The sequence below is a fragment of the Drosophila elegans genome, unplaced genomic scaffold, assembly GCF_018152505.1.
Source record: "Drosophila elegans isolate 14027-0461.03 unplaced genomic scaffold, ASM1815250v1 contig_183, whole genome shotgun sequence".
Taxonomy (NCBI): Eukaryota; Metazoa; Arthropoda; class Insecta; order Diptera; family Drosophilidae; genus Drosophila; species Drosophila elegans.
Window position 1 is genome coordinate 11,735,250 of NW_024545550.1, and position 23,539 is coordinate 11,758,788.

General features: G+C 45.9%; 10 protein-coding genes across 12 annotated transcripts; 5 read left to right on the forward strand and 5 right to left on the reverse strand.

Annotated features, from left to right (window-relative positions):
* Nucleotides 1–180: 180 nt before the first annotated feature.
* Nucleotides 181–2,637, forward strand: LOC108144506 (cofilin/actin-depolymerizing factor homolog). The gene is made up of 4 exons (XM_017269440.1): nt 181–310; nt 1,836–2,026; nt 2,169–2,274; nt 2,339–2,637. Exons 1-4 carry the CDS (start codon nt 308–310, stop codon nt 2,483–2,485), a joined length of 447 nt encoding a protein of 148 aa, XP_017124929.1. The 5' UTR covers nt 181–307; the 3' UTR covers nt 2,486–2,637.
* A 26-nt stretch (nt 2,638–2,663) lies between these two features.
* On the reverse strand, nt 2,664–9,123 carry LOC108144505 (integrator complex subunit 1). Its single transcript, XM_017269439.2, has 3 exons — nt 7,749–9,123; nt 6,702–7,681; nt 2,664–6,646 (listed from the first exon to the last, which is right to left on the reverse strand). The coding sequence occupies exons 1-3, from the start codon at nt 9,073–9,075 to the stop codon at nt 2,765–2,767; spliced, it is 6,189 nt and encodes a 2,062-aa protein (XP_017124928.1). The 5' UTR covers nt 9,076–9,123; the 3' UTR covers nt 2,664–2,764.
* Nucleotides 9,124–9,373: 250 nt separating this feature from the next.
* On the forward strand, nt 9,374–10,398 carry LOC108144793 (CCR4-NOT transcription complex subunit 11). Its single transcript, XM_017269912.2, has 4 exons — nt 9,374–9,715; nt 9,774–9,913; nt 9,974–10,139; nt 10,196–10,398. Exons 1-4 carry the CDS (start codon nt 9,470–9,472, stop codon nt 10,325–10,327), a joined length of 684 nt encoding a protein of 227 aa, XP_017125401.1. The 5' UTR covers nt 9,374–9,469; the 3' UTR covers nt 10,328–10,398.
* LOC108144792 (inner nuclear membrane protein Man1) lies at nt 10,397–12,870 on the reverse strand. Of its 2 annotated transcripts, none has more exons than XM_017269911.2 (2): nt 12,697–12,870; nt 10,397–12,422 (listed from the first exon to the last, which is right to left on the reverse strand). In XM_017269911.2, the coding sequence occupies exon 2, from the start codon at nt 12,409–12,411 to the stop codon at nt 10,459–10,461; it is 1,953 nt and encodes a 650-aa protein (XP_017125400.1). In that variant the 5' UTR covers nt 12,412–12,422; nt 12,697–12,870; the 3' UTR covers nt 10,397–10,458. The 2 variants fall into 2 exon arrangements, with proteins under 2 accessions (XP_017125400.1, XP_017125399.1); XM_017269910.2 differs by having other exon boundaries at nt 12,693–12,870.
* A 439-nt stretch (nt 12,871–13,309) lies between these two features.
* Nucleotides 13,310–15,735, forward strand: LOC108144814 (LIM domain-binding protein 2). Its single transcript, XM_017269942.2, has 2 exons — nt 13,310–13,419; nt 13,697–15,735. Exon 2 carries the CDS (start codon nt 13,732–13,734, stop codon nt 15,463–15,465), a length of 1,734 nt encoding a protein of 577 aa, XP_017125431.1. The 5' UTR covers nt 13,310–13,419; nt 13,697–13,731; the 3' UTR covers nt 15,466–15,735.
* A 318-nt stretch (nt 15,736–16,053) lies between these two features.
* On the forward strand, nt 16,054–16,622 carry LOC108144858 (allergen Tha p 1). The gene is made up of 2 exons (XM_017270005.2): nt 16,054–16,301; nt 16,420–16,622. Exons 1-2 carry the CDS (start codon nt 16,106–16,108, stop codon nt 16,560–16,562), a joined length of 339 nt encoding a protein of 112 aa, XP_017125494.1. The 5' UTR covers nt 16,054–16,105; the 3' UTR covers nt 16,563–16,622.
* A 79-nt stretch (nt 16,623–16,701) lies between these two features.
* LOC108144857 lies at nt 16,702–17,954 on the reverse strand. The gene has a single exon (XM_017270004.1). It carries the CDS (start codon nt 17,877–17,879, stop codon nt 16,773–16,775), a length of 1,107 nt encoding a protein of 368 aa, XP_017125493.1. The 5' UTR covers nt 17,880–17,954; the 3' UTR covers nt 16,702–16,772.
* A 407-nt stretch (nt 17,955–18,361) lies between these two features.
* LOC108144516 (probable protein BRICK1-B) lies at nt 18,362–19,718 on the forward strand. The gene is made up of 2 exons (XM_017269456.2): nt 18,362–18,557; nt 19,525–19,718. Exons 1-2 carry the CDS (start codon nt 18,437–18,439, stop codon nt 19,632–19,634), a joined length of 231 nt encoding a protein of 76 aa, XP_017124945.1. The 5' UTR covers nt 18,362–18,436; the 3' UTR covers nt 19,635–19,718.
* A 440-nt stretch (nt 19,719–20,158) lies between these two features.
* LOC108144515 (ejaculatory bulb-specific protein 3) lies at nt 20,159–21,139 on the reverse strand. The gene is made up of 2 exons (XM_017269455.2): nt 21,022–21,139; nt 20,159–20,669 (listed from the first exon to the last, which is right to left on the reverse strand). Exon 2 carries the CDS (start codon nt 20,656–20,658, stop codon nt 20,278–20,280), a length of 381 nt encoding a protein of 126 aa, XP_017124944.1. The 5' UTR covers nt 20,659–20,669; nt 21,022–21,139; the 3' UTR covers nt 20,159–20,277.
* A 552-nt stretch (nt 21,140–21,691) lies between these two features.
* On the reverse strand, nt 21,692–23,381 carry LOC108144514 (adenylate kinase). 2 transcript variants are annotated; one of them, XM_017269454.2, is made up of 4 exons: nt 23,181–23,381; nt 22,487–22,723; nt 22,254–22,421; nt 21,692–22,197 (listed from the first exon to the last, which is right to left on the reverse strand). In XM_017269454.2, the coding sequence occupies exons 1-4, from the start codon at nt 23,280–23,282 to the stop codon at nt 21,982–21,984; spliced, it is 723 nt and encodes a 240-aa protein (XP_017124943.1). In that variant the 5' UTR covers nt 23,283–23,381; the 3' UTR covers nt 21,692–21,981. The 2 variants fall into 2 exon arrangements, with proteins under 2 accessions (XP_017124943.1, XP_041563503.1); XM_041707569.1 differs by lacking the exon at nt 23,181–23,381 and adding an exon at nt 22,888–22,926.
* Nucleotides 23,382–23,539: the final 158 nt, after the last annotated feature.

Here is a 23,539-nt window from a genome sequence, read left to right on the forward strand (position 1 = left end):
ATGGAATATCATGGGCTTTTGTATCTATTTTAATATTATAAAATTAATAAATTGAATTCGAATAGTATTGCTAGGAAAATCCCTTAATGTGTCATCCCATCGTTCCGAATAAAGGACAAACATTCATGACGCGTCACGACGCATGTTGATATTTTGCGTTGGCCTGGCAACTCCTAACCTATGCGAAATAACCGACCAAATTGATTCGTCCGGTTGTTCGTGAAAGAAGGCGGAAGGTTAAACAGTATTTGTAATATATACTTGGAAAGCAATTTGAAAATTGTGAAAGTAAAAAACTACAGGAAAAATGGTACGTATATTAGCGACTCTTAGTCAGTTTTCGTATGGAATCCAGCTTGTTAGAGTGAAATATTGGCGAAATCGCATGGAGCGAGTAGGAGTGCGAATAAAAGTGTCTTCGATTCGATGAATCATATAAGCATCTCCTTTGAAATCTGTATATACATACATTTAGATAAGTGTATATATATATACCAATCATACATATATTTCAACTTTTTTTTTGCCTATATGTTCGTTGGCCATATTCGGTCATATACATGGTCATGAATGTGTGCGTATACATACATATAAGCCAAATTAGTCATTCGTAGCAGCGGATATTACTCATTTATTGAAGTGTTTCCATACTTTTCGACAACGACTCACACTCATAAATGGTAATTTGCGAAAATTAATCGCAAAAGAATGTTAAAAAAAAGCAGCTGGAGAACTGGAGCGATTAAAAATTAAAAAGTTGGAAAGAGAAATGCTCACACATTTGGATTTTTCTCTGTATATATTTTTACACACTTGAGTGTGTGTGGGTATACCGCTTTTTTATATTTCGATGGCTATAAATATGTACATATGCATATATGTATCGGCGGGGGCAATGCTTATTTTCTTGCAGACGCAAAATGTGTGTATGTAAAACTATATTACCATACAGAAATATATATAAATATATATCCATATATGTATCTGCAGGCATATGTACATATTTAAGGTGTGATCGTTTCCTTGCCGCCTGCGTATGTATGTTGTTGTGTGCGAGACAGACGTCTGTTTGTATGATTTTGGTTTGTCGGCGTTTTTCCGAATATTATGGAAAATCGTGCATTTTCTTCCGTTTTCTGCCACACATCGGTGTGGGGGGAAAATGCACAATCAGACTGCTACTTCCCATTTTCCTTCTCCCATTTCTCGGCTTGTTCTCACCCTTAAACTTGCCGGCACTTGTGAACTTACCCTTGAACTCTTTGAGCGCCGGGTGAAAAAAGAAAACGAGCTGTAAATGGTGCCACGCCCACCACTCGCAAACAAATACATGTGCTAGGAGTGCGCCACTTTCTGAGCACATAAACCAGTAAAAGATTTCTAGAAGCAATGCAAATAAAGAATAAAAATAATTTACCTTTGTTATTGCCGGCAATCAAAGAAATAAAATTTGCAAAGCGGAAAAGAGACGGCTATACTGTCAGCTCAAAGTGGGCAGTTATGTTGGCAGTCACTCACACACACATGCTTAATATACATCAGTTAAGTGCAGGGTGCCCCATATTTCACGTCGGTATGAGACATTAACTTTAAAATGTTTATTTTTAAACACTTAATAGCAACAAAGTAACCTATTGCATTTAAACAAAATAATTTAAAGTATGAGGTATTAAATAAACACAAGTACATGTATTGAGTTGTTTAACGTCTGGAAGCGATATGAAAGATGGAGCACCCTGTGTCTTCAGTACATATATATGTACATCTGCCGGTGACAGTTTCGCGCGCTTTAATAAATTCAAAATAAATATTATATTTTGTTTTTATATTTATAGGCTTCTGGTGTAACTGTGTCTGATGTCTGCAAGACTACATACGAGGAAATAAAGAAGGACAAAAAACATCGCTATGTCATTTTCTACATTCGCGATGAGAAGCAGATTGATGTGGAGACTGTGGCAGATCGCAACGCCGAATACGATCAGTTTCTAGAAGATATCCAGAAATGCGGTCCTGGAGAATGTCGGTAAGTTCGGGGCTTAAGTTGCTTCATGGTAAGCAAAAAGTTGGTTGTTTGAGTTTAAAACCTACTTTTAGCCTAACAAGAAGACGAGAAAACTGACCTCCTGAGCGATAAAATCTTTCTAATTCATGTTCAATTTTCAAAGGTATGGATTGTTCGATTTTGAATACATGCACCAATGTCAAGGCACCTCTGAGAGTTCAAAGAAGCAAAAGCTGTTCCTCATGTCGTGGTGTCCCGATACTGCCAAGGTATGTCTATCACAAACAATCCAATAAAACTTGGAACTAATGCAACAAATTTAACTCTGTGCAGGTCAAGAAGAAGATGTTGTACTCCAGCTCCTTCGATGCTCTCAAGAAGTCCCTGGTGGGCGTGCAAAAGTACATACAAGCCACTGATCTTTCCGAAGCCTCCCGTGAAGCCGTCGAGGAGAAGCTCCGGGCCACCGACCGCCAATAAACTGTACGAGAACTGTGCATTGCATTTAACAAACAAGGCATGCATGAAACAGCGATGGAAACACGTATCCTGTTGAGATCGCCAATTTGTATGAGAATTTTCTACATAATTTGTATTTTCAGTAGAAATAAAGAATGAAATATTTAACTTGACTTAAGACGTATTTTAACATTGTCAATGTGGTAAAAATCTAGTACCCTCGGATACACTTTATTATTTAGAGTTAAGATTACAATAAACTTAATGATGAGATATGAGTCTAGCTTATAAATTGAACCTTTAATAGCCATGCTGGATCACTAATGTCTGGAGAACCTTTCGAATCTGGTGGCCAGTATTCAGGCACGACTTCAAGCCCAGCGAAAAGGCCACCGACAGGATGTCGATTGCGTGTTCCTGCAGCAGCACCGACATCTCCGGCAGATTATCGATGGCGGTAGCCGCCACCGAGGAGTTCTCGTCCCGCAGGCACTGAATGTAGGCGTTCAGGGTGCACAGATTGATGTCCGAGTTGCCGGGATTGTGCTTGAGGTGTCTGATTAGGATGATGAAGGCGATGGATCGGATCTGAGCACTTGGCGAGAATATCAGGTTGAGCAGTCGCTCGAACAGCTCGTTGATGAACACAAACCGCTTGGAGGTCAAGCACTCCAGCTCCTGCATGGGACCCAGCACCACATCCTCGGTGTTTGCCTGCTTAATGATCTTGATCAGATCGAGGAAGTGCGGCGAAATGTCCGTGTAGTTGGATCTGCTGTACGAGCCCAAGGTTAGAACCGTTGAAGAGCCCCTGCTGCTGCTGCTGCTGCTGCCGCCCACATCGATGGGCGTTGGCGGATTTGCGTCGATGGGCTCCTCACTGACCACCGGCTTGCTGGCCGATGGCTTCGCATCCAGATGCTCGTCCAGGTCGTACTCATACTTCACCTCCTCGTCGTCCAGCTCCGAGGCCGAGTGCGACTTGTGCTGCAGAAGGGCCACTGCCTGGACCAGAACCTGCAGCTTGCCCAGCGATGTGTACTTGGCAGCCAGCTCCTTGAGGATGCCCACGTACTGCTCGATGAAGAGCAGGGCACTCGAGGGATTGTAGTTGATGTAGGCCTGCAGCATCTGCACGAACTTGTTCAGCATCTGACAGGCCTCCTTCACCGAGCTGTGGTGCTTGAAGAAATTGAAGTAGCACGACAGCGTGTTCTGGATTTCGTTCTTGTATGCATCCTCGAAGATGGTGGGCTGCAGCAGCTCCAGCGTCCTCAGAATCTGCACGAATCGGTGGAAGTGGTGCTCCTCCCGCAGGGCCTTCATGCTGATCTGCGCCCGACCCTGCATAATCGAGGACAGAACACTCAACTGGCGCAGGAAGAGTAGCGGATGAGAGGCGGCCAGCTTGCGCAGCAGCAACTCGGTGTCCGTGGACAGCGTTTCGAAGTCCTTCTTGCCCACCAGACTTCCCAGGCAGGTGATCAGATTGTTCGACACCTTGTCGGCCTGGCAGCCCTTCAAACTCTGCAGCTTGTAGGCCTGTTCGCCGGTCTTGCCCGGCCTCAGGAACTTAATGCGTGGATACATGATGTACATCTGCTGCACGACCTGCAGCTTCAAGTAGTCCGACACCGCACTGTTCTCCACGTGCTCCATCACCCTGACCATGAGGTCGCGCCGCTTCTCGGTCAGCTTGAACAGCAGGTTCATTCGCGAGCAGAGCTTAAAATCGTAGTTCCTGCTGTCCACCTTTATCTCGGCCAGTCCCTCGTGCAGGATGAAGTGTGCAAATGGTCCCAGTTCGGAGGTCTTCAGCAGGAAGAAGGCATCCGGCCGCACGTTCTTCGACATGTACTTCTCGCGACCCTTCCACAGCTTCGGATTTGTGGTCAGCGCCTCGAAGTAGTTGAGCACCGTGGCGTAGTCGTAGTCGCCATGGAACTGCTTGAACAAATACTCGGCAATCCTTTCGATCGTGTCCCAGTTGGTTTGGTGATTGATCAGGGACAGCAGATAGAACCTGAACTCGCTGCAGGACTTGGAGAACAGGAAGTGCTCCTTCATCAGCTGCGTGGAAACGATCTCGGGATCCACTTCGGACAGCCAGTCGATGAAGAGTCCGTTGTGGAAGAGCTGGTCGCTCTTGCTTTTCGCCACTGCCTTGGAGTCTTTGGTGTGATCGAAACTTTCGATAATGCCCTTAACGATCTGCTTTCTCGCCAGCAAGGCGGTGTTGGCCTTGAACTGCTGCTCATAAATCTCACGCGAATTCCGCAGCATAAACACCAGGCTCTCGTGATACAGCTCGGTCTTCTGCAGCAGGCTGGAGTCGGTGAAATTGTGCTTGAAAATACTGAAGTTCTTTTGCAGAGTGTTCTCTAGCATGTGGTAATTGTCGCTGTGCAGCATGCAACTGAAGAAGGTCCGCAGAAAAGTGCAGGCATGCCGGCTCATGATGACATCGCAGCCCATGGCCAACACCTCGGTTATGGCGGTCACTAGATCCCCTCGATTGCTACTCGGATTCACTAGCATGTCCAGCAGCTTCTGAATCAGGGATCGACAATCACTTCTCGTCACAGTCAAGTGATCCGGCTGTGTGAGAATGGTTTGGGCCACCTCTTTGGTGGCCAAGAAGTCGCCACTGAGGCCACTGGTCGCCTCTAAGCAATCGTAGTCACCGATTTCCACGGTCTCCTGGATCACCACACTGATTTTCGGCAGATCCGGCACGGTCTGCGAGTGGGAATGCAGATCGAGGGCCTGCACGGTGTAGTGTCCGTTTTTGGCGCCCCGTGCCTGCTGAATCTCTATCAACTGCGCCAGATACGCCTTGTTGAGGATGGCATTCTTCACCAGATCGAACTGCTCCAGCACAGCGGTGTCCAGCATGGCCAGCAACTTGGACATCGAGTTGACGGGCGTGCCGAAGTTCTGCACAAACAGCACGATCTGATCGGGCGTCAGGTCGTTCAGCGCGGCCTCAATCAGTCTGTCCACGGAGGAGCGGATCATCTTCAGCTTCAGCCAGTCGGGCAACAGTTGCACCTGCTCCTGCGGCATGCTGGGCAGAAAGGCCACCGGGGCCGGTCGTCCGGGCGGGAACCAATAGTCCAAAATGGGTATGGACTCCGGCATGTTGCTGTTCGAATACGTGAGCAGGATAATGAAGGCGTGTATGATGTTTATGTGCAGGGGCAGCTGCACTCCGTCGTCGAACTGGACCATCAGCAAGTCCGGGTATTCGGTCCACTCGTACGGCTCATGATACTCCCGCAGCTTAATAATATAGTTGTTGAACATGACGAACAGGCACTTGAGGGTTTGAATACGGTTCTCGTCGGGCACGTAATCATAGTCCTCCTGGGAAATTATGATGTGTTGGAACATTGTGCTGCGCTCCACAATCAGTTGCGCCATATCGATCACATGATCCAGCATTTCGTTCACCGGATCGTTCAGCGTGTGCGCCGTAATGAACTGGATATAGGCCATAATCAGTTCCGGACAGTTCTCCACTTGGCAGGCAGCCCGCAGCTGGGGAATAATGAAGGGTTTGACCTCGAAGAAGTGTGGGATTTGCTGGATCGACTTCAGAAGCCACTCGTTCTCAAAGTCCCCCGAGTGCCTGAAGATAATCTTCAGACCCGAGAGAGCAGCTACCCGCGATTGCTTGACCGTGGACGATAGCCGCCTGAATATGTAATCCAGCAGCTCGCAAACGATTTGGTGGCTCAGGTTGCCATCGAATATTAAATTGCGCAGGAAGTTAACCAGCTCAGCATCGCGACTGTTTTCCTCGTTTATGATGTGCGCATTGAAGAGCAGGAACTCGCACAGACACTGCACCGGTAGGTGGCTGAAGTCGCCCTCGCTGTTCTGCACCAAATCCGACAGCCAGGGCATGGATTGCGTGGTGCCCTGCCGCTGGATTATGTCCAACAGCAAGTCCGGCTTGCGGCAGCGACAGAATAAATGGCCCAGCTTGTAGGTCTGGTTGAGGAACTTCAGCTGATCCAACACCATGGAGGGCACCTTGCGCGGCGTGCCCATGGGATCCATTAGCATCAGCTGGGTGATCAGGATAGCCGTCTCCTCGGTGATAACCGCATGCGGCGATGTTTGGGCAGCCAAGTACGTTTCGAACTGCAGAATGTGGTCTCTTTCCACTGTGATTATCTACAAATTGTCCTGATTACAACTTAGGCCGACAATTAACAACTCAATCTCTTACCTGCAACTCGTCCTTGTTGGCGGCCGAATTGTTAAACTGATTGGTAATGCATAATTCCATCATCATCTTCATAGTGGGATAGTGATCCCAGCAAAAGGCTCCAAACGAGGAGGGATTGTGTGCCGATATCATCAGCAAAATGAGCCAGGCCTTCCAGTAAAACGCTATGATTGCAAGCTTTGGTGGCTCATAGTCCGACGGCAGGCGAATGTTCTCCGGATGATGGTACTCAGACATGCTGAACAGGAAGTCAATGATGTCAAATTTGTTGGCCTGCACGGCCGGAATGTTGGTGGCCTTCATTCCAGAGACTCGCTTAATGACCAACAACAGGACGTCGAAGGTGTTGGCGATGGAGAAGGGAATATCCTTGGTGATGCCGATCAATATGATGCGCAGCAGGGTTTCCTCGTGAATCGGTGTCTCGGAAATGATCCTCAGGATGGCCCCACGCTCCGGCTCCGAGGGCCACTGATCGCAACGCGAATACTGCTCCGGGCTGTCCAGCAGCAGTAGCTTATGCAGTGCCTGGTGATATTCGGCGGCCGGAATCTTGAAGACAGTGGGCACTGTTTCGTACATCCAGGACACTGTGTCCAGTTGGATCTGCGACATCTGGTTGTAGAGCTTAAGCAGCGCATGGTTGTTCTTCGTATCCCGATTGGTTTTCAGGGACAAACTGGCTTCCCTTGCCTGCGGCGTGGCCGACAGAAACATGCACAGGCACACAATGTCCACCATGGAGTGGAAAATTCTCTCCTTGAACTCAAACATTTCGATTTGCGGCGTGAGGTCCTCCCGCTCGCTCAGAAAAGTCTTGCAAAACTTGACCAGGTTCACATCGAAGCGCAGCATTCGCACGAGTTCCCTCAGAAAGACACGCAATGTTCGCAGGCAGTCGTCCCGCTGAAGCAAGAACTCCTGGTAAATTTCAGCCAGATTTGCAGCCGATTGATCGGAAGACGTTTGAAACATAGTAGCTGTTGAAGTTGGTAAACAAAATTATTAATTTAAATGGTTAGATTACAGAGATGTATATCTATTTACCCAGCATTCCCATGTTGTTCGGATTTCTGGTGTTGGACAACTCATTTTGCACGACTAGTTTCATCACAGTGCTCAGGATGTCCGGCTGCAGATATATCATCTCCTTGAGGCACGACATGTAGTGATTGATCAGCGGTTTGGTTTTAAGTCGCATCTTGACCAGCACCAAGAGAACCTCGTTGTCCTGCGTGTTGCGTCCCTTAATGTTGAAGCAAATGTACGAGAGCAGTTGCTGGGCGAACTTTACGAGCTTCCCATTGTGGATCCACAACTCCAGCCGCGAGATGCTCAGACATCGCACCTCTGGAATGCCGGCAGTGGTGCAGAGGAACTTGAGAAAGTTTCTGGTGTAGTTATCCTGCTGCTGGCGCTTGTTGAGCTGATCGCGAATGGCATCGCTAACGTGCTTCTGCACCACGGCATCGCTGTACCTGGGCTTAATGGCGCACATGGCATCCGAAACGGGCTCCGATTCGGCATTCAGGGGACTGGCATCCAGGCTCTGTGTGGAATTGTCGCCGGAGTCGTCGTCCACGGTCATGCTGTCCCTGTGCGCCTGTGTGCCCGTGGGCAGAGCCGTGGCCGTGCTTACATCCCAGCGCAGCAGACTTATGTGCGGAGTACGGGTCTTGAAGGCGGCGCATATGTTCCTCACCAACGGAGCGCACAATTCGTTGTCCGCCCAGTAGCGCTCGTTGACTGCGTCGTCTATGTAGGCGCGAAGGAGTATCTCCGGCCACTGGGATGTGTCCATGAAGCCCCTGGTCAGCAGGTTGGCAAACAGGATGTGCAGGTTGGTGTTGTACCTCATTTTAACGTTGGCCTCTCGCCGCAGGAAGGACAAGAGCGCGCAGGCCACGATGTCCGTGCAGAATATGCTCGGCTGGAGCTTGGCCACGTAGATCAGGGCCAGCAGCACTATGTTGTCCACCTTGGAACGCGAGGAGCTCGTCGTTGTCTGTTTTATAACGCCGCAGACCAGCCGACCCACAGTTTCGCTATCGTTCTGCTCCAGGGCGGCATAGATGGTCTCGATAACGCTCTCCAGATCACAGTCGATGGCGAACTGTTCCCACGTCTCGCACTGGCTGCTGCTCGACATGTCCGCGGTGGCCGCATCCTTCATGTTGCCCCGGAATCGTTTGCTTGTGCTGGCCAACGAGGATGAGGCTTCCCGCTTCCTGTCCGACGACGATATGGCCTTGAGGGGCATGATCTTGGATTTGGAGTCATCGCGAACGCTTTTGGTTCCGAGGGCAAAGAGTTCTCCGCCCAGCGGAACCTTCTTTTGCGATCTATTCGATCCGCTGCCTTTGCCGCGGTCCATTTTTTATTGCAGATTACAACGAAGGCAGCGCAATGTGACCGTCCTCTTTGAGGCTGGAGCACTCTTACAAATGCACTAACGCATTGCGCGCATCAGCACAAAGCCTCTGAATTGAAACGATGGAAGAGTTGGAACGAGCTTAATTTAAGCAAATAAAATAGTTTATAGTTGTGTAATTAACTGTTGTTTAATTATTAAGCCTTTTTACTAACAACTATTATTAATATCGACATACATATTTCTAATTTTGATGGCTGTTCCTAAGTTCAGCGCTTTCAAGGCTTTTCCCTTAAGGTCACACTAAATTTAATTTATATTGTTTACAAATTTTAGGACAAAATAAGTCTTATGAAAAGTTGCGGTATAAACTCTAAATTAAAAATAACAAGCCAATATGTTTCTGTCCATCGCGCCGCCTTTAATGGACTTCGAGGACGAGCTGCTGTGGATAAATCAAACGAACAGCGAGAAAGTGGAGATTTTGTATGACAAGTCCAACTACGTTACTCCCAACACAAAACACCTCATCGAACAGGCTTTTCTTCAGCCCTTAAGTCTGCAGGATCAGCACATTTTGTTTGACGATTTGCTAAAGCAGAACACGGACATTGCACGCCAATATGGACTGACTCCGGCCAAAGTAGGTTGCTAAGTGGCAGATCCAGATCCTTATAGCCCTAACATTACACTCATTTCAGCTACCTCAACTAGTTGAAAACAATCCACTCATTTCCATTGAGATTTTATTAAGACTGATGATGACCACCGACATAACTGAGTATTTCAACATATTGGTTAATATGGACATAACACTGCACTCCATGGAAGTGGTCAACCGGTAGGTTTCCGCAAATGCCATCCATTAAAGCCCCTTTTAATTGTACATCTTTTGCCTCAGACTAACCACATCGGGTCCATTGCCCACGGAGTTTATCCACTTATACATTAGCAATTGTATCTCGACCTGTGAAACAGTTAAGGATAAGTACATGCAATCCCGACTTGTGCGCCTAGTTTGCGTATTTCTTCAATCATTGATTCGAAACAAGATTGTGAACGTTAAGGTAGGACATCTACCATTCTAGGGTCATAGTCAATACTAAAAACTTCTCATTTCTAGGAATTATTCATTGAAATCGAAGCCTTTTGCGTTGGATTCAGCAAGATCAAGGAAGCGGCAGCCTTGTACCGTCTCATCAAACACTTGGAAACAGGAGAAAGTGCTCTGTCTTCGAACTCCCTGTCAAAGTAATAAACTACTTTCTTGTTATGGTCAAAACTTAGTTGATAAATAGCCAAATAAATACAAAAACTCGCTCTCTACATGTAAAACAAATTCGCAATTTAATAACTTAAGTATCTAGTGTAGAGTTGTGTGTGTGTTTATGAGTGAGTGTTGTTGGCCGCCTCGCTGGTATGAAAGTAGAGTGGCTCGGCCGAGGGCTTGGGGAAACGGCTTAGATAGCGTTCAAGTCTTAAGAATTTAATCGAAATCAGGCGCTTATCGAACCACCAGCCGTTGATCTCGTTGTGTATCATGCCGGCGTCCTCCTCGCTGGCGCATCGGATGTACACGCAGCAGGACTGGATGTCCAGCTGGACATCACAGATCTTACAGCGCGATCCCACTTTCTCGATGATCGACTCCACGATGGACTGCTTCAGGTTGGCTTGATCCACTTCCGAGGAGTCAAACATGTGCCGTATCTTCAGGCAGGGCGTCGGTGGATTGGCAATCTTGTTGGAGTTATCGAAGGCAGGACTCTGCCACTTCTTAACCAGGCCCGGATCCTTCTTGTCCAGATTCCTGTTCCAGGCAATCGTGCGCATCGCCTTACCATCCCGATTGACCATTCCGAACAGCACTCGACTGTCGCTCTTCTCCAGCTGCTTAAGCGCCCTGTTCCAAGAAGACAGGTGCTTAGAGCGCTTCTTGGCGGGCAAAAACTTCTCCTGCAGCTGGCTTATTATCACCTCGGGACTCTCGGACTGGGAACTCAAGTAGATCAGCTCGTTGATTATGTCCTTTGAGAACTGGTCGACAGCCAGCATGGCTTCCTTCTGTTTGACCCGGTAAATGACCACCGCAAAGTAGACGACGAGGAATCCAACTACTATCAAAATAAGCGTACCGATGACAGTGAAAAAACGAGTCATCTTCTTCCATATAACGCACTTGAGCGGCAGGTTCGGTTCGGAAAGCTCAAAGTACGAGCCCTTTCCAATTTGATTTGAGGCGTCCACCTCTTGAATACTCCACTGTGGATTTTCGGCAATGAGATATTTGGCAGCCAACAGGTTATTGTGCAGATTCCCCCTGTGGGTCTTCGGGCTGCTGACCATTTCCCTCACAAACTCTCCAATTTCCAGGGTGGGCGATACACTCCCATCTTGGCAGTGATGGAGCCTGGCTCGCTCGTTCAGATGCCTGTAGAGCACCTCGCTCAACTCCAGCGCACCCCTCAGCGAATCTTTTGCTATGCAATTCGCCCGTTCGCTGAGCAGTTGCAATTCGTTGGGGTTACATAATGTGTACTTCAGTGCCGTTTTGTCGATGGGACTCTGCTCAAACCTTTTGCCCACATACAGAACAGTGATTATTGTCAGAAATATTAAGAACAGCGAAATGAGCACTTTTGGTATTATGGAGGGTCTGATGTCGGGGTTTCTGAAAAACGATCTGATGTCCGACAAAGCGAATCGGGCCAGTCTTTCGTTCCTTGGCGGGATTCTCGACGCCGGAGGTGTTGAATAGTTAAATTTCCTTTGGATTGTGGTATCGCGAAAGCTGAGCAATCTGTTAACAACGCCGCCATCAGATATCTTCATCTTTCCGCTCGGTTTTCCATAGTTATTCGACGTGTCTATGGCGTACGGCATGGAGCATTGCTGCCGGTATTTGCCGTTTAGGCCCAGGCTGTGGGGCGAGCAGTCGCCATCGTAATTGGAGGCCACCACAGGCGGCGGGGCGTACATCTTAGAGGCGGACAACTGCAGCGGACTCGAGTCGTTCTCGTCGAAGCTGCGATTGAAAACCGAGGAGCTGCGGCTCATCTCCAGATCGTTATTGTTGTCCAGGCCGTTGGCGTAGACAGGGGGCTGGGGGGCGTGGAACTGGGGGTACTGCGGATAGGGCGGCGATTCCGACTGCTCCTTGGAGTACAGTACGTACTTGCTGCTCCGCTTTTTCAGCTTGTCCGCTCGGGCGTGTTTCCTCAACTTCTCAATTAGAACAGCTCGCGTTGTTTCCGTCACTGGAGTGCTGGGAAAACCGCTCTGGATTAGCTTCCTGTGCAGCTCCTTGTCGCTCAAACTATTAAGGCTTTCAGTTGACATTTTTCCACGCTCTGCAGAATATACAAAAAATGTTTAGAGTGTAAGAAACGCACAATGCAGCATATATGCATACACAGAATTGGGAATGTGCATATATAACTGCATGGCAAAGCACATTTTCACAAGTTTTTGAAAAAAGCAGGGCGTTTTTACTAAACGCTTTCAAATATAACTGTAGTTGGTTTACTAAGGTAAGCGTATATTAAATTCATAAAAAACTGTTTATAATACAACAAACTTTTGGAAATGTGCGAAATAAATGGCGTTTATAGAAAACATACCTACACAAGTACACTGATACAGAAATGTCCAACAAGTGAGCGCATCACACAATAGGTTCGAGGTGAAACCAAGCGGTAATTACATAAAAATAAAGTAAACTACAGATTTTTAAAGCAACAGTCTTACAACCATATTTTGATTACAAATTAATACGGCACATACTAAATTATTAAGTCAAGGGTGCGGCACGATAGTAATTGAAATTGAACTGGAATGAAACAAAAAGGAGGCAAACCTTTTTCACTCACGACATCGGCTATAAGTATCGATATACTTTTATTTAAGCACTAAATAACTAATAAACAAAAAAAATAGAGTAATTTTTATTGCAAAATTTTGAAACCTTAAACATAATTGAAATGAATCGAAATAAGTAATAAATCTATAAGACTTGTTGGCACAAGCCTGTGAAATAGTTTTTTTTATTTTGCAAATTATTATTAATATTTCTATATTAAAAATATATTACAGAAAAATAATTATTATTTCTTTAATTATTAATATAATTTTAAGTTTATATAAAAGCAATTCGTAAATAGTAATGTTTCTTCCCAGTCGTTTCACAATTGAAACAATCTCAACGCTTGCTTCCATTCCTATCGAAATTGGCTATTTGGAAAGCGATGGCAAAACTATCGGTGGAGGCCAATCAGTTTTCTTAAATTGTAGATACATTTATATGTGTTTGTGCTTTAAGAATTAAAAATTTGTATGCCTTTTGCAAAGGTGCGTATTCGGAAGCTACCTGCCCGCAATTAATTGCAATCTTTTCGGCTCCCGGCAGCGTTTTCCGTTTTGAAGTGTGAATGGGCCGTGTGAAAAGTGTGTGTGTGTACACACATATTTTGTAAATGCAATGCAGTGGGACATATAGACAAGTGCATACACATAGGCATACGCACGGTGCCACCATATAAATATACCGAACTGCCGAAATTGCCGAAATTTCCGAAATTGCCGATATAATGTGCGGTATCTAATGCATTTCTCTCTGGGATTACAGGCCGACGCGAATGCCCGATACAACTGACCACAGGCATGAATCGTAGGGGTTTGAACACTGGCAATACGATGACTTCTCAAGCGAACATTGACGACGGCAGCTGGAAGGCGGTCTCCGAGGGCGGATCGATGCTGCCCGCGTCCAATTCGGCGGCCCTGAATCCGGACGGCAACAACCAGGGCGGCTTCGCGCAGGGCGGCCTGCCGTACAATTCGGGCGGCAATCCCTATCCGCCCGCCGGCCAATCCTCGCCAGCCGGCAACCAGTCCATCGTGTTCCAGAACTCCAACCAGCCTGGCTCGAACACACCTCAGTATACCTCCTCACCTGCTCCCTCGGGCTCATCGACACCCGGACCTGTTGGTGCGCAGAACATTCCCGGCAACTATCAGCAGTCAGCGACGGCGGGCAACTTCAACGGCCCGGTGGGCGGACCCTTCGGCTCGCCCTCCTCCGGACTGGGGCAGTTCAGCCGGCCGGCCAGTTCGGGCACACCGTTCAACAGCGGCCAGGCCGGGCACTTCTCATCGCCCACGGTCTTCGGCGTTGGCGGGCAGTTCAATCCCATGCCGCCGGCGTCGCCATTCGGCCACGGTGGCAATCACCCCATGATGGGCGGGCCGCAGCAGATGGAGCGCATCGACCAGGGCTTCAGGCGGCACAATTCCTACTTCAGTCACACGGAGCACAGAGTCTTTGAGCTGAACAAGCGACTGCAGCAGCGCAACGAGGAGAGCGACAACTGCTGGTGGGACTCGTTCACCACGGAATTCTTCGAGGACGACGCCCGGCTGACCATACTGTTCTGCCTGGAGGACGGACCGAAGCGGTACACCATCGGGCGCACGCTCATCCCGCGCTTCTTTCGCAGCATATACGAGGGCGGCGTCTCGGACCTGTACTTCCAGCTAAAGCACGCCAAGGAGTCGTTCCACAACACGTCCATCACGCTGGACTGCGACCAGTGCACGGTGATCACGCAGCACGGCAAGCCCTTCTTCACAAAGGTGTGCGCCGATGCCCGACTGATCCTGGAGTTCATGTACGACGACTACATGCGCATCAAGTCGTGGCACATGACCATCAAGGGACACCGCGAGCTCATTCCAAGGTCCGTGATCGGCACCAGTCTGCCGCCCGATCCGATGCTGCTAGATCAAATCACCAAGAACATCACGCGGGCTGGCATCACCAACTCCACCCTCAACTATCTGCGCCTGTGCGTGATCCTCGAGCCGATGCAGGAGCTGATGTCGCGGCACAAGGCGTACGCATTGAGTCCGCGCGACTGTCTGAAGACCACGCTGTTCCAGAAGTGGCAGCGCATGGTGGCCCCGCCCGGCAAGAAGGATCCGCAGCGGCCACCCAATAAGCGGCGCAAACGGAAGGGCTCCAATTCGGGCGGCGGCAACAACTCGAACACGCCGCCCGTGACGAACCAGAAGCGCTCCCCCTCCGGCCCCAGTTTCTCCCTCTCCTCGCAGGACGTGATGGTGGTCGGCGAACCGACGCTGATGGGCGGCGAATTCGGCGAGGAGGACGAGCGGCTGATCACACGGCTGGAGAACACGCAATACGACGGAACCAATGCCGTGGAGCACGATAATCACACCGGCTTCGGGCATGCCGACTCGCCCATATCCGGTTCGAATCCGTGGAGCATCGACCGGGCGGGAGCCATCCCGGCCAGCCCTGGGAACGGGGCTGCCCCGCAGAACAACGCGAATATATCTGACATAGACAAAAAGAGCCCCATTGTATCGCAATAGAAATTAATAAAACATAATATTTCGCTATATTGTCAAATGTATTTTCATACTTGCATGTAAAAATATTTAAATAAAGCTTTCAAGTTTTAGGAAATGTATATAAGACATACATACATACATATTAAATCTATATAATTGTACTTTAAGTCGTCTACTCTACACACTATCTATTATATAATTGTAGCGATGTAGGATACTTCTGTTCTGTCTTTGACTGCCTTGCAAAGTACTTAATGTGTTGTTTCAGTAAAGAATAACTTTTAAGCACAACGCAAACAACATTGAAAGCTATTTATTTACATGTTACTCAAAGGGTGGGCTTAGCTGGTTTTTGTGAACTGCCTGTACTTCAGTTTAATGCTTTTAAGAGATACAATATGAGCCATTTTCATTGGCATCCCATTGCAATGCTGTATGGAGTAGAGTATCTGCAAGGGATATATGTAAATGCAGCTACGAGATGACATAGCTCCCCATTTCGGTGGGATTATTGTCGCATTATTTACCGATTCCGTACCAACCCTACTCTACACATGATTTTATCAAGTCCAGCTCCTTTGCGCATGCACGAATATCTATATCTACAGATACAGATACACAGTTTCTGCTCCACATTCAGTCGCGCGTTCAAGAAGGAGATATGCTACTTCTAAATAAAAACCGAGTGCTTTCTTTGGTCGTTAATTTTATTTTCTTAATCATTCTGATTTCATCGAGTGTCCAAGCAGATGAGAGAAACATAAACAAACTGCTGAACAACCAAGTGGTGGTCAGTCGCCAAATTATGTGCATTCTGGGAAAAAGCGAATGCGACACCCTGGGGCTACAGCTCAAAGGTATCTACTTGTATTTGATTTTGTACCTCAATTAGGACCCATGGAACTTGGCCAATTCCAAATTTAAATTCATCATCTTTCACAAAACTTGAACTGAATCATTGTTGCCTACTTACAGCTGCCCTGCCAGAAGTTATAACCAGAAAATGCAGAAACTGCTCCCCACAACAGGCTCAAAAGGCGCAAAAGCTGACCACATTTTTACAAACTAGATACCCTGATGTTTGGGCCATGCTCCTAAGAAAGTACGATAGTGCCTGAATATGGCAATTAAATGTTCTTCTCATGCATCGAATATAATAAATTAGTCTCGACATCATCCTTGGCCTTTGAGTTCTTGATTTTAGGGCTTCTTCTTAGCAGATAGAGGTACTGCCACAATAGAATAAAATAACAAAGCTTTACACACATGAATGTATTTTACACCTTACTCTTACATAAACTCTTAAAGTACGTCTTTAAAAGGGGCCATCATTTACTATGGCTCTCCACATAAACTGTTGCATTGTCGACGCCCAAAAACTGGTGTATACTAAGCGTGGACAGCATTTTCATCTGGCCCTGGTACAGAACATCGGCGATGATCTTCTCCGCGTATATGGCCTGGGTGCCGTCCATTGAGCGCAGTTTGTGGGCAATGATTTTCCCAAAATTCGAGAAGTGATCGTCCACCTGACTGTCCGCACTCTTCAAGGCCAGGGAAAAGAGTCGCTCGAAGTCAATGGTGGAGATGTCTGCCCGGAATTTCCCTGCCGGCGGTTCATTATCCTCCGATACCTGCGAGGACACAGACGAAGATCGCTTCCGGACGATGTGATTGGGCTTCTGGATCTGATTGTGGTTCGGTTTCGGCTGGTTCTGGCTCTGGTTTTGGTTATGAGCCACGATGCGTTTGCCAGGCGATTCAGAGTCGCCGGTAGGGGACTTGATCGTGTCGGGAACGGATTTTCTGCGGGCGGACAACAGCCTGTTGTTCGCAGGCACTACGATTTCGACCTCCTTGATGGTGGCCCCACCAGCATGGTTGTTTGCATTGACTGACTTAATACTGATAATGGGGTCAGCGGCGGTGGCCTCCTCGAAGATATTGGCACAGAATTCGTTGGCGCTGTTGTTGGGCGACAGCTTGCTGGTGTCCGCCGACGATTTTGGCGGCTTGGGAAGACTCTCGGCGTCGGAAAACTCGTCGCAGTTCTCCGGCTGAACCAGCTGGACGGCGCCATCCAGACATCCCGATCCCGCCTGCTCGCGCTTGCACTTCTTGTCCGGTATCTCCTCGTCCTTCAGGAACATCAGCGACTCAAAGTAACGCCTTTTGGGGCAGTAGGGCTCGTACTTTTCGCCCTTTTTCTTCACCTCGTTGTATTTCCTTAACTGATGACGAAATGCACAGCGTAGATTGTTTATCTTTTGCTTTGTTCGCTCGACATTGTACATTTCCCCATGCTTGGTGGCGACCTCTATTAATTTCGAATACGCCTCCTGACGCCGACTGCGGTTCCTGAAGTCCGCGGAGTCCGCTTTCCACAGGCACGGATTGCATTTATATTCCTCTATAAAATCGTCTATGAAGTCCATTTTTGTTTACTAAATGAAAACTGTAGTCTACGGTCCCCAGTGTATGTGTATGCTTGTATCCATGTGTGTGGCATCAATAACTATCGTTCTGTGGTTGAAACGAATGGTCATGAAACATAAAATGGCCTGGGGCCGCATTACACGATAGAATTTCAGTGGTCTGCAAGAAGAAGCAGATTGCAGCGTTGTCAGATCTGTAATAGCCTATTCCCACAGAGCAGGCCCTGCAGCCCTGTTCCAACGCAGTCCATCCCTGAAAATCCGTTGAGATTTTTGAAAAAAATTAGACTTCGATTTCCATAAAGCACATCGTCCTTCCGATTTCAGCTGAAATCTGTGGAAATCGGAGTTTCACATTTGTTGAAAATTCCAACCGAGGTCATAAAGAGCAAAACAGCTGACCAACATTTAGGGAATACCCTGTATCTATTTTTATTTTAGTATATTTTTAAATGAGATTGGTATACTGAGTATACCGGACAGTATTTCGTTCAAATTTTCCGGCCACACTGTAAACTCCAACCCAGAATTATCAGTAAACATTTTAATAAATTAAAATGAGTGGGGCTCATAGAGAGGCGATTCAAAAGCAAATCCATCAGGACTGGGCGAACAGGGAATACATCGAAGTAATAACTGCCAGCATAAAGCGAATTACCGACTTTCTGAACTCTTTCGGTAAGAAAACGTAGTCGCACCCACATTTACTTCTGCTCGCATGTGTATGTGTGAGTGTGTTCGTTCGCAGTATTTGTATTTATGAACGAATGAATATTATTGCTAACAAATCTCTATCAATGCCATTGACTTTATTTACACTAAATTGTAAGTCAATAAAAAGCAAACACAACTGGTGCTTGTTATGTATGCAGCCAAATAGGCTCAAAAGCTAAAGTTGGTGTTTGTATTCATGCGGATTACTCACTAAAGTTAAGTAAATGTTATCTGTTCTTTTATGAATAACTTGGTACTGTGATAAGTGGTAAACAAACGAGAAAGGAAGTTGACTTCGGCAAGTCATGCAAATTCGGACAGTACTCCTATTGGCAGATCAGTTAATACGTATTCAGTAGTTTTTTAACTGAGCGAGTTAATTTTATAGAAACATTCTGATATGACTGGGAGACCAGAAATCTTTATATTCCTTAACTGCGATACTATATCCTGACTAACATTTAATATCCCTGAAAGAAGGCATACCATTTTCTAATCCTATTCAAAAGGAAATACATTTAAAAAGAATTACTATTATACTATTATTTTAAATATTCCTTATTTATATTCCTTTCAAAACGAACTATACCATAATGAAATTATGAAAATATGGTCATTACTTTTATTTAAAATCAGTTTGAGGTACCAACTCCTTAGTTATCATTTATTTTATTATTAGATATGTTATTATTAGATATCTAAAGTTGTTTTTGCTTTACCAAATGAACTATATTATAACAATATAAGTTTTTTATCTCATCCACTTTTGAAATCATAGTCATAGTACTTATTAAAATGAGTTTGAAACTATTTTAGTATACCCATTTTTAGTTAGTTTTTTTTTTCAATGCCAACTCATTAGCTACCATTTATTTTAACGATCTTTATTCTGCTGTTACAAGATATCTAAAGTAGTTTTCCCTCCTTGCAGATATGTCCTGTCGCTCCCGTCTGGCGGTTCTAAATGAAAAACTAACGATCCTTGAGCGGCGCATTGACTATTTGGAAGCGTGCGTCGCCCAGGGTGAAACATTAACGTAAACGCTCTCGAGTTCTGCCCCCAATTTTACACTAAGCTTTGTACATTTATAAGATAATTAAAAGATACTGATAATAATAACAATATTTAATTTGTGTTTCGTATGACGATGTGAACTTGCCGTGACATTAATAATTCGCAATACATTGTTTGTTCTTTGAAGGACGTTAATTCATGGTTGAGTTATTTGCCGGCCATCGGAATCGTTTCATTGCCCCTTTTAAGAATAATATAAGTAATAACTAAGAAGCAAGACGAACACGCGATGTTATTGCCAACTAGCCGTAACTGCCTTCACTTGCAATATTTATGCAAATCAGCTTGCTATATATAAACCGTAAATTGAGGTCTAGACGTAATCTTGTTGTGACTAGGTTGTTAAGAGTTTAATTGTCTCTACATTAGTCATCATTAATGGGACCGGACTAAATTGTCGCACTTAACAAAACTAATTGATATGCTTTCTGATACTTTGGAAAAAAAGAAAACAAACCCTCTGTTCGAGAACAATTCCAAAGGCGTGGAGTACAAAACAAATCTCTTTATTCGGCGCACGATCGTAAAATAATAATTTTGATGAACAGATGTGTACATAGACCTAATTAACATTGCGTATAACGAATTGATTCCGGGAGTTTCGGGAATTTACACCTTGATGCCGGATTCGGCGGCGGTGGCGCGATAGCGCTTGATGTAGATTTCCTCGGGATCGAACTTGGCCTGCAGCTGCTTCCACTCCTCCGGCTTGTTGTCGATGATGTAGCGGATGACCTTGTCGGTGTTCTGGCGCTGCTTCTCGCTGCACTTGCTGCACTCCGTCTTCAAAGCGTCCGGCAGCGACTTCTTCAGCTCCCGACCCTCCGGCGTGCACTTTCCGGTGTCCACCAGGCACTTGAAGTAGTTGCCGAACAGGCGGTCCGACTTCAGGATCTCGTCCACATCGATGTTGTCGTACTTGGTGGTGTACTTATCATCGGCGGCGACCAGGACGACTCCAAGGACGAAGAGCGCAAGTATCATCTTCATTTTGGTTTTGGCTATGGGTAAAAATGGGGAAAACATTCATCATTAATCAGCAATTTTTGGGTAACTTCGCAACCAGTTTCATGTCAATGGAAATATTTTTTACTAGCCACTGCATTTGCAAAATACATATATCTGAATCAGATATTTATGCAAATTAATGCATGGCAAACGCCACTTTGTATGCGTATCTGAAACACATTTATTGGCTCTAAAAAGATGTCACTGTTTACACACGATGAGAAACTGGTTGTGCCACACACTCATTTGCCTATGAATATGAATGGCTAGCCGATCCGATCCGATCCGATCCGATCAGCATAAAGCACAAATCACCAAAGCGAAGCATTTGAACGATGGTCTTACAATGGAGCTCGACTTATAGACTCGACTCGAAGTAGATGTGAGGCAATGCAGCTGCTGGAACTGACTGAGAAATATTTCTATGAAGTTGGCTTTTATACCGGGGCAAACTTGCGATTGAACTTCAAGTGTAATACACACACCGCATTGTAAGCCTGTGTTCGGGCTCAGTTCGTATCCATATGGGATTGCACACACTTTAGACTTTGAAGCGAAAATCGCTATTGCTGAAAAGTCAACCCAGTGATTAGTCAATCGTCGTTATACATTTATATAATATACATGCGATAGTTATACATACTTAGTATGACATTAACATTAGCCAAGTGACGTCTGTGCACTAAATGGCGATCGATGGCTGGGCTGCGAGGGATTCGCAACCACTATTTACGGGCAAACATTGTAAAAATTGATTTCTTATTCAAATTTAACAATCTCATTAACGACTTCCATTAGCGATTTCTCATTTTTTACACTTGAGGTGAGTTCGAAATGACCCTTCAATATTTGCTTTCTAGTGATTGCTATAATAGTTCCCGGAACAATTAGAATCTTTCCATTAATACTCAATTCAAAGTTTGCTTTATATGCCACAAGTTAAGTATAGTATAATCTCACCGTATTATTGGTTTTTAAACAGCCCGCTACCGCAACCAGTAATTCAAACTAAACGTTTTCCATAAAATATACTTGTTTTTCGTTAAGTTTTATTGTAGTTACAAATAGCGAAATGTAAAAAGTAACAAACACTAATACATTTTAGAAATCTGTACAAGGAAAGTAGTCGTACCTGTACACCTTCTCGAGTAATGGTAATTTCGTCTATTTAGGATGCTGATTTCCTAGATGCAACTCTAACTTTAGGCTTAAACGTTGTGTGTGGGTTTAGGTGTGTGTGGGTGTGTCTCAAAAGTAAATTGTCAGGAGGCAGTTAGTAGTACTTAATCACTGCGCAGGAACAAATCATAATTGAACCTGGGCGGGACGTTTGCGTTGGAATATGGTTTCGATGGTGGAGAAGACGTCGCTGGACTTCCTGGCTGCGTCCACCTTGAAGTGCAGTCCCCGCAGGCCGTAGTAATCGACCAGGGGCCTCGTCTGCTTGTGATATGACTCCAGTCGCTTCTTCAAAGCCTCGGCGTTGTCATCGCTTCGTCGGATCAGAGGTTCACCGGTCACCTAAGGATTGGATACGTTCTGTAATCTTTACTTCTTTGGAACAACTCTATACTAACATCATCCGTCATGGGTTTCTTGGGGGGAGCGAACTCATCGTGATAGGAGCGCCCGCTGGACTGGTGGATCAAACGGCCAGTGATTCGCCTCACCAACAGACTATCGTCGATGGCAAACTCAATGACAGCATCCAGATTGGCTTTCCTCTTGTCCAGCAATGTGTCGAGCTGGAAATGCAAGGTAAAATGGGTTTAGTTTGATGGAAATAGGGAGACATTCTAATGGAGCTTACCTTCTCAGCTTGAACGACAGTCCTGGGGAATCCGTCCAGGAGGAAACCGTTCTTGCACTCGGGCTTATCCAGGTTGGAGTCAATCATGTCCACCACCAGATCATCGGAGACCAGCTTGCCGGCATCCATGACCTTCTTGAGTTCGGCTCCCAGCTTGGAACCCGATGAAATCTCTGCCCGCAGCATGTCGCCAGTGGACAAATGGCAGACGCAGAACTTCTCCTTTAGCAGGGGAGCCTATAAAGTGGACATAATTAAAACCATTGATAAGTTTAAATGAACTTTAATCAATTTAGCACCGCTCATATCAAAAAGGCTATCTAGCCGCTAGATAAGATGCATTCCTTTGTGACTAAGAAAGTTCTCGTTGGCTTTTAATAGCTGTGCTGCATAATACCCACTTGATTGCCTTTAGGTGGCCTCATTTAATTCGTTTCTTTTCGCCAATCATTTAATTTGATTCAGGGTCAAGTAATTTCTTTACACATATCAATCCGTATGTGCAGATACAAAACTTCACATGTGTGCATTTAATAAGTTAAGTTATAATTTAATTTCATTGGGAATTAACTAGGCTCTTGCATATTTGCAAACACAGGCCCGCGCATTTGAACACGTTGTATTTATTTATTTATAGACTATATAGCGTAGCGTCCGTGTCAGTGAAGCACACATTATGTAACTTTGGACCCACCTGCGTTCCCTTGCCGGAACCCGGCGGCCCCAAGAGAATGGCGTTGATCCCGATGTTTTGGGGCTCATAGCGCTCCACTGGTACAGCTGCATTCGGCGCCATCGTTTACTACTTATGCTCGACTGATTCTTGGCCACTAAATCACCAATTTAACGCGTAGCCAAAAATGAAGGTTAAAGATAAGAAACAAGAAGGAGAAATCGCCTGCACGAATCACCCTGTGAAATGTTGACCACGAAATCGGCGTGTTCTCACTACGTTGCTTCATGCCTATCGATAACCATTTCAACCGCCTACATTTTAAATTGTTATTTACATTTAAATGGTATTTTACTGCAAACATTCGTATTTAAAATTTA

Excerpts from the sequence above, each read along its gene's own strand:
- LOC108144506 (XM_017269440.1), top strand. Across the intron at positions 2,027-2,168 it reads TGCGGTCCTGGAGAATGTCG|GTATGGATTGTTCGATTTTG; the intron begins GTAAGTTCGGGG and ends CAATTTTCAAAG. Across the intron at positions 2,275-2,338 it reads GGTGTCCCGATACTGCCAAG|GTCAAGAAGAAGATGTTGTA; the intron begins GTATGTCTATCA and ends AACTCTGTGCAG.
- LOC108144505 (XM_017269439.2), bottom strand. The coding sequence starts at position 9,075 with ATGGACCGCGGCAAAGGCAGCGGATCGAATAGATCGCAAAAGAAGGTT. Across the intron at positions 7,682-7,748 it reads GAACAACATGGGAATGCTGG|CTACTATGTTTCAAACGTCT; the intron begins GTAAATAGATAT and ends CAACTTCAACAG. Across the intron at positions 6,647-6,701 it reads CCAACAAGGACGAGTTGCAG|ATAATCACAGTGGAAAGAGA; the intron begins GTAAGAGATTGA and ends GACAATTTGTAG.
- LOC108144793 (XM_017269912.2), top strand. The coding sequence starts at position 9,470 with ATGTTTCTGTCCATCGCGCCGCCTTTAATGGACTTCGAGGACGAGCTG. Across the intron at positions 9,716-9,773 it reads ATGGACTGACTCCGGCCAAA|CTACCTCAACTAGTTGAAAA; the intron begins GTAGGTTGCTAA and ends CACTCATTTCAG. Across the intron at positions 9,914-9,973 it reads TCCATGGAAGTGGTCAACCG|ACTAACCACATCGGGTCCAT; the intron begins GTAGGTTTCCGC and ends CTTTTGCCTCAG.
- LOC108144792 (XM_017269911.2), bottom strand. The coding sequence starts at position 12,411 with ATGTCAACTGAAAGCCTTAATAGTTTGAGCGACAAGGAGCTGCACAGG.
- LOC108144814 (XM_017269942.2), top strand. The coding sequence starts at position 13,732 with ATGAATCGTAGGGGTTTGAACACTGGCAATACGATGACTTCTCAAGCG.
- LOC108144858 (XM_017270005.2), top strand. The coding sequence starts at position 16,106 with ATGCTACTTCTAAATAAAAACCGAGTGCTTTCTTTGGTCGTTAATTTT. Across the intron at positions 16,302-16,419 it reads CCTGGGGCTACAGCTCAAAG|CTGCCCTGCCAGAAGTTATA; the intron begins GTATCTACTTGT and ends GCCTACTTACAG.
- LOC108144857 (XM_017270004.1), bottom strand. The coding sequence starts at position 17,879 with ATGGACTTCATAGACGATTTTATAGAGGAATATAAATGCAATCCGTGC.
- LOC108144516 (XM_017269456.2), top strand. The coding sequence starts at position 18,437 with ATGAGTGGGGCTCATAGAGAGGCGATTCAAAAGCAAATCCATCAGGAC. Across the intron at positions 18,558-19,524 it reads CGACTTTCTGAACTCTTTCG|ATATGTCCTGTCGCTCCCGT; the intron begins GTAAGAAAACGT and ends CCCTCCTTGCAG.
- LOC108144515 (XM_017269455.2), bottom strand. The coding sequence starts at position 20,658 with ATGAAGATGATACTTGCGCTCTTCGTCCTTGGAGTCGTCCTGGTCGCC.
- LOC108144514 (XM_017269454.2), bottom strand. The coding sequence starts at position 23,282 with ATGGCGCCGAATGCAGCTGTACCAGTGGAGCGCTATGAGCCCCAAAAC. Across the intron at positions 22,724-23,180 it reads GTTCCGGCAAGGGAACGCAG|GCTCCCCTGCTAAAGGAGAA; the intron begins GTGGGTCCAAAG and ends TCCACTTTATAG. Across the intron at positions 22,198-22,253 it reads AGAAACCCATGACGGATGAT|GTGACCGGTGAACCTCTGAT; the intron begins GTTAGTATAGAG and ends TCCAATCCTTAG.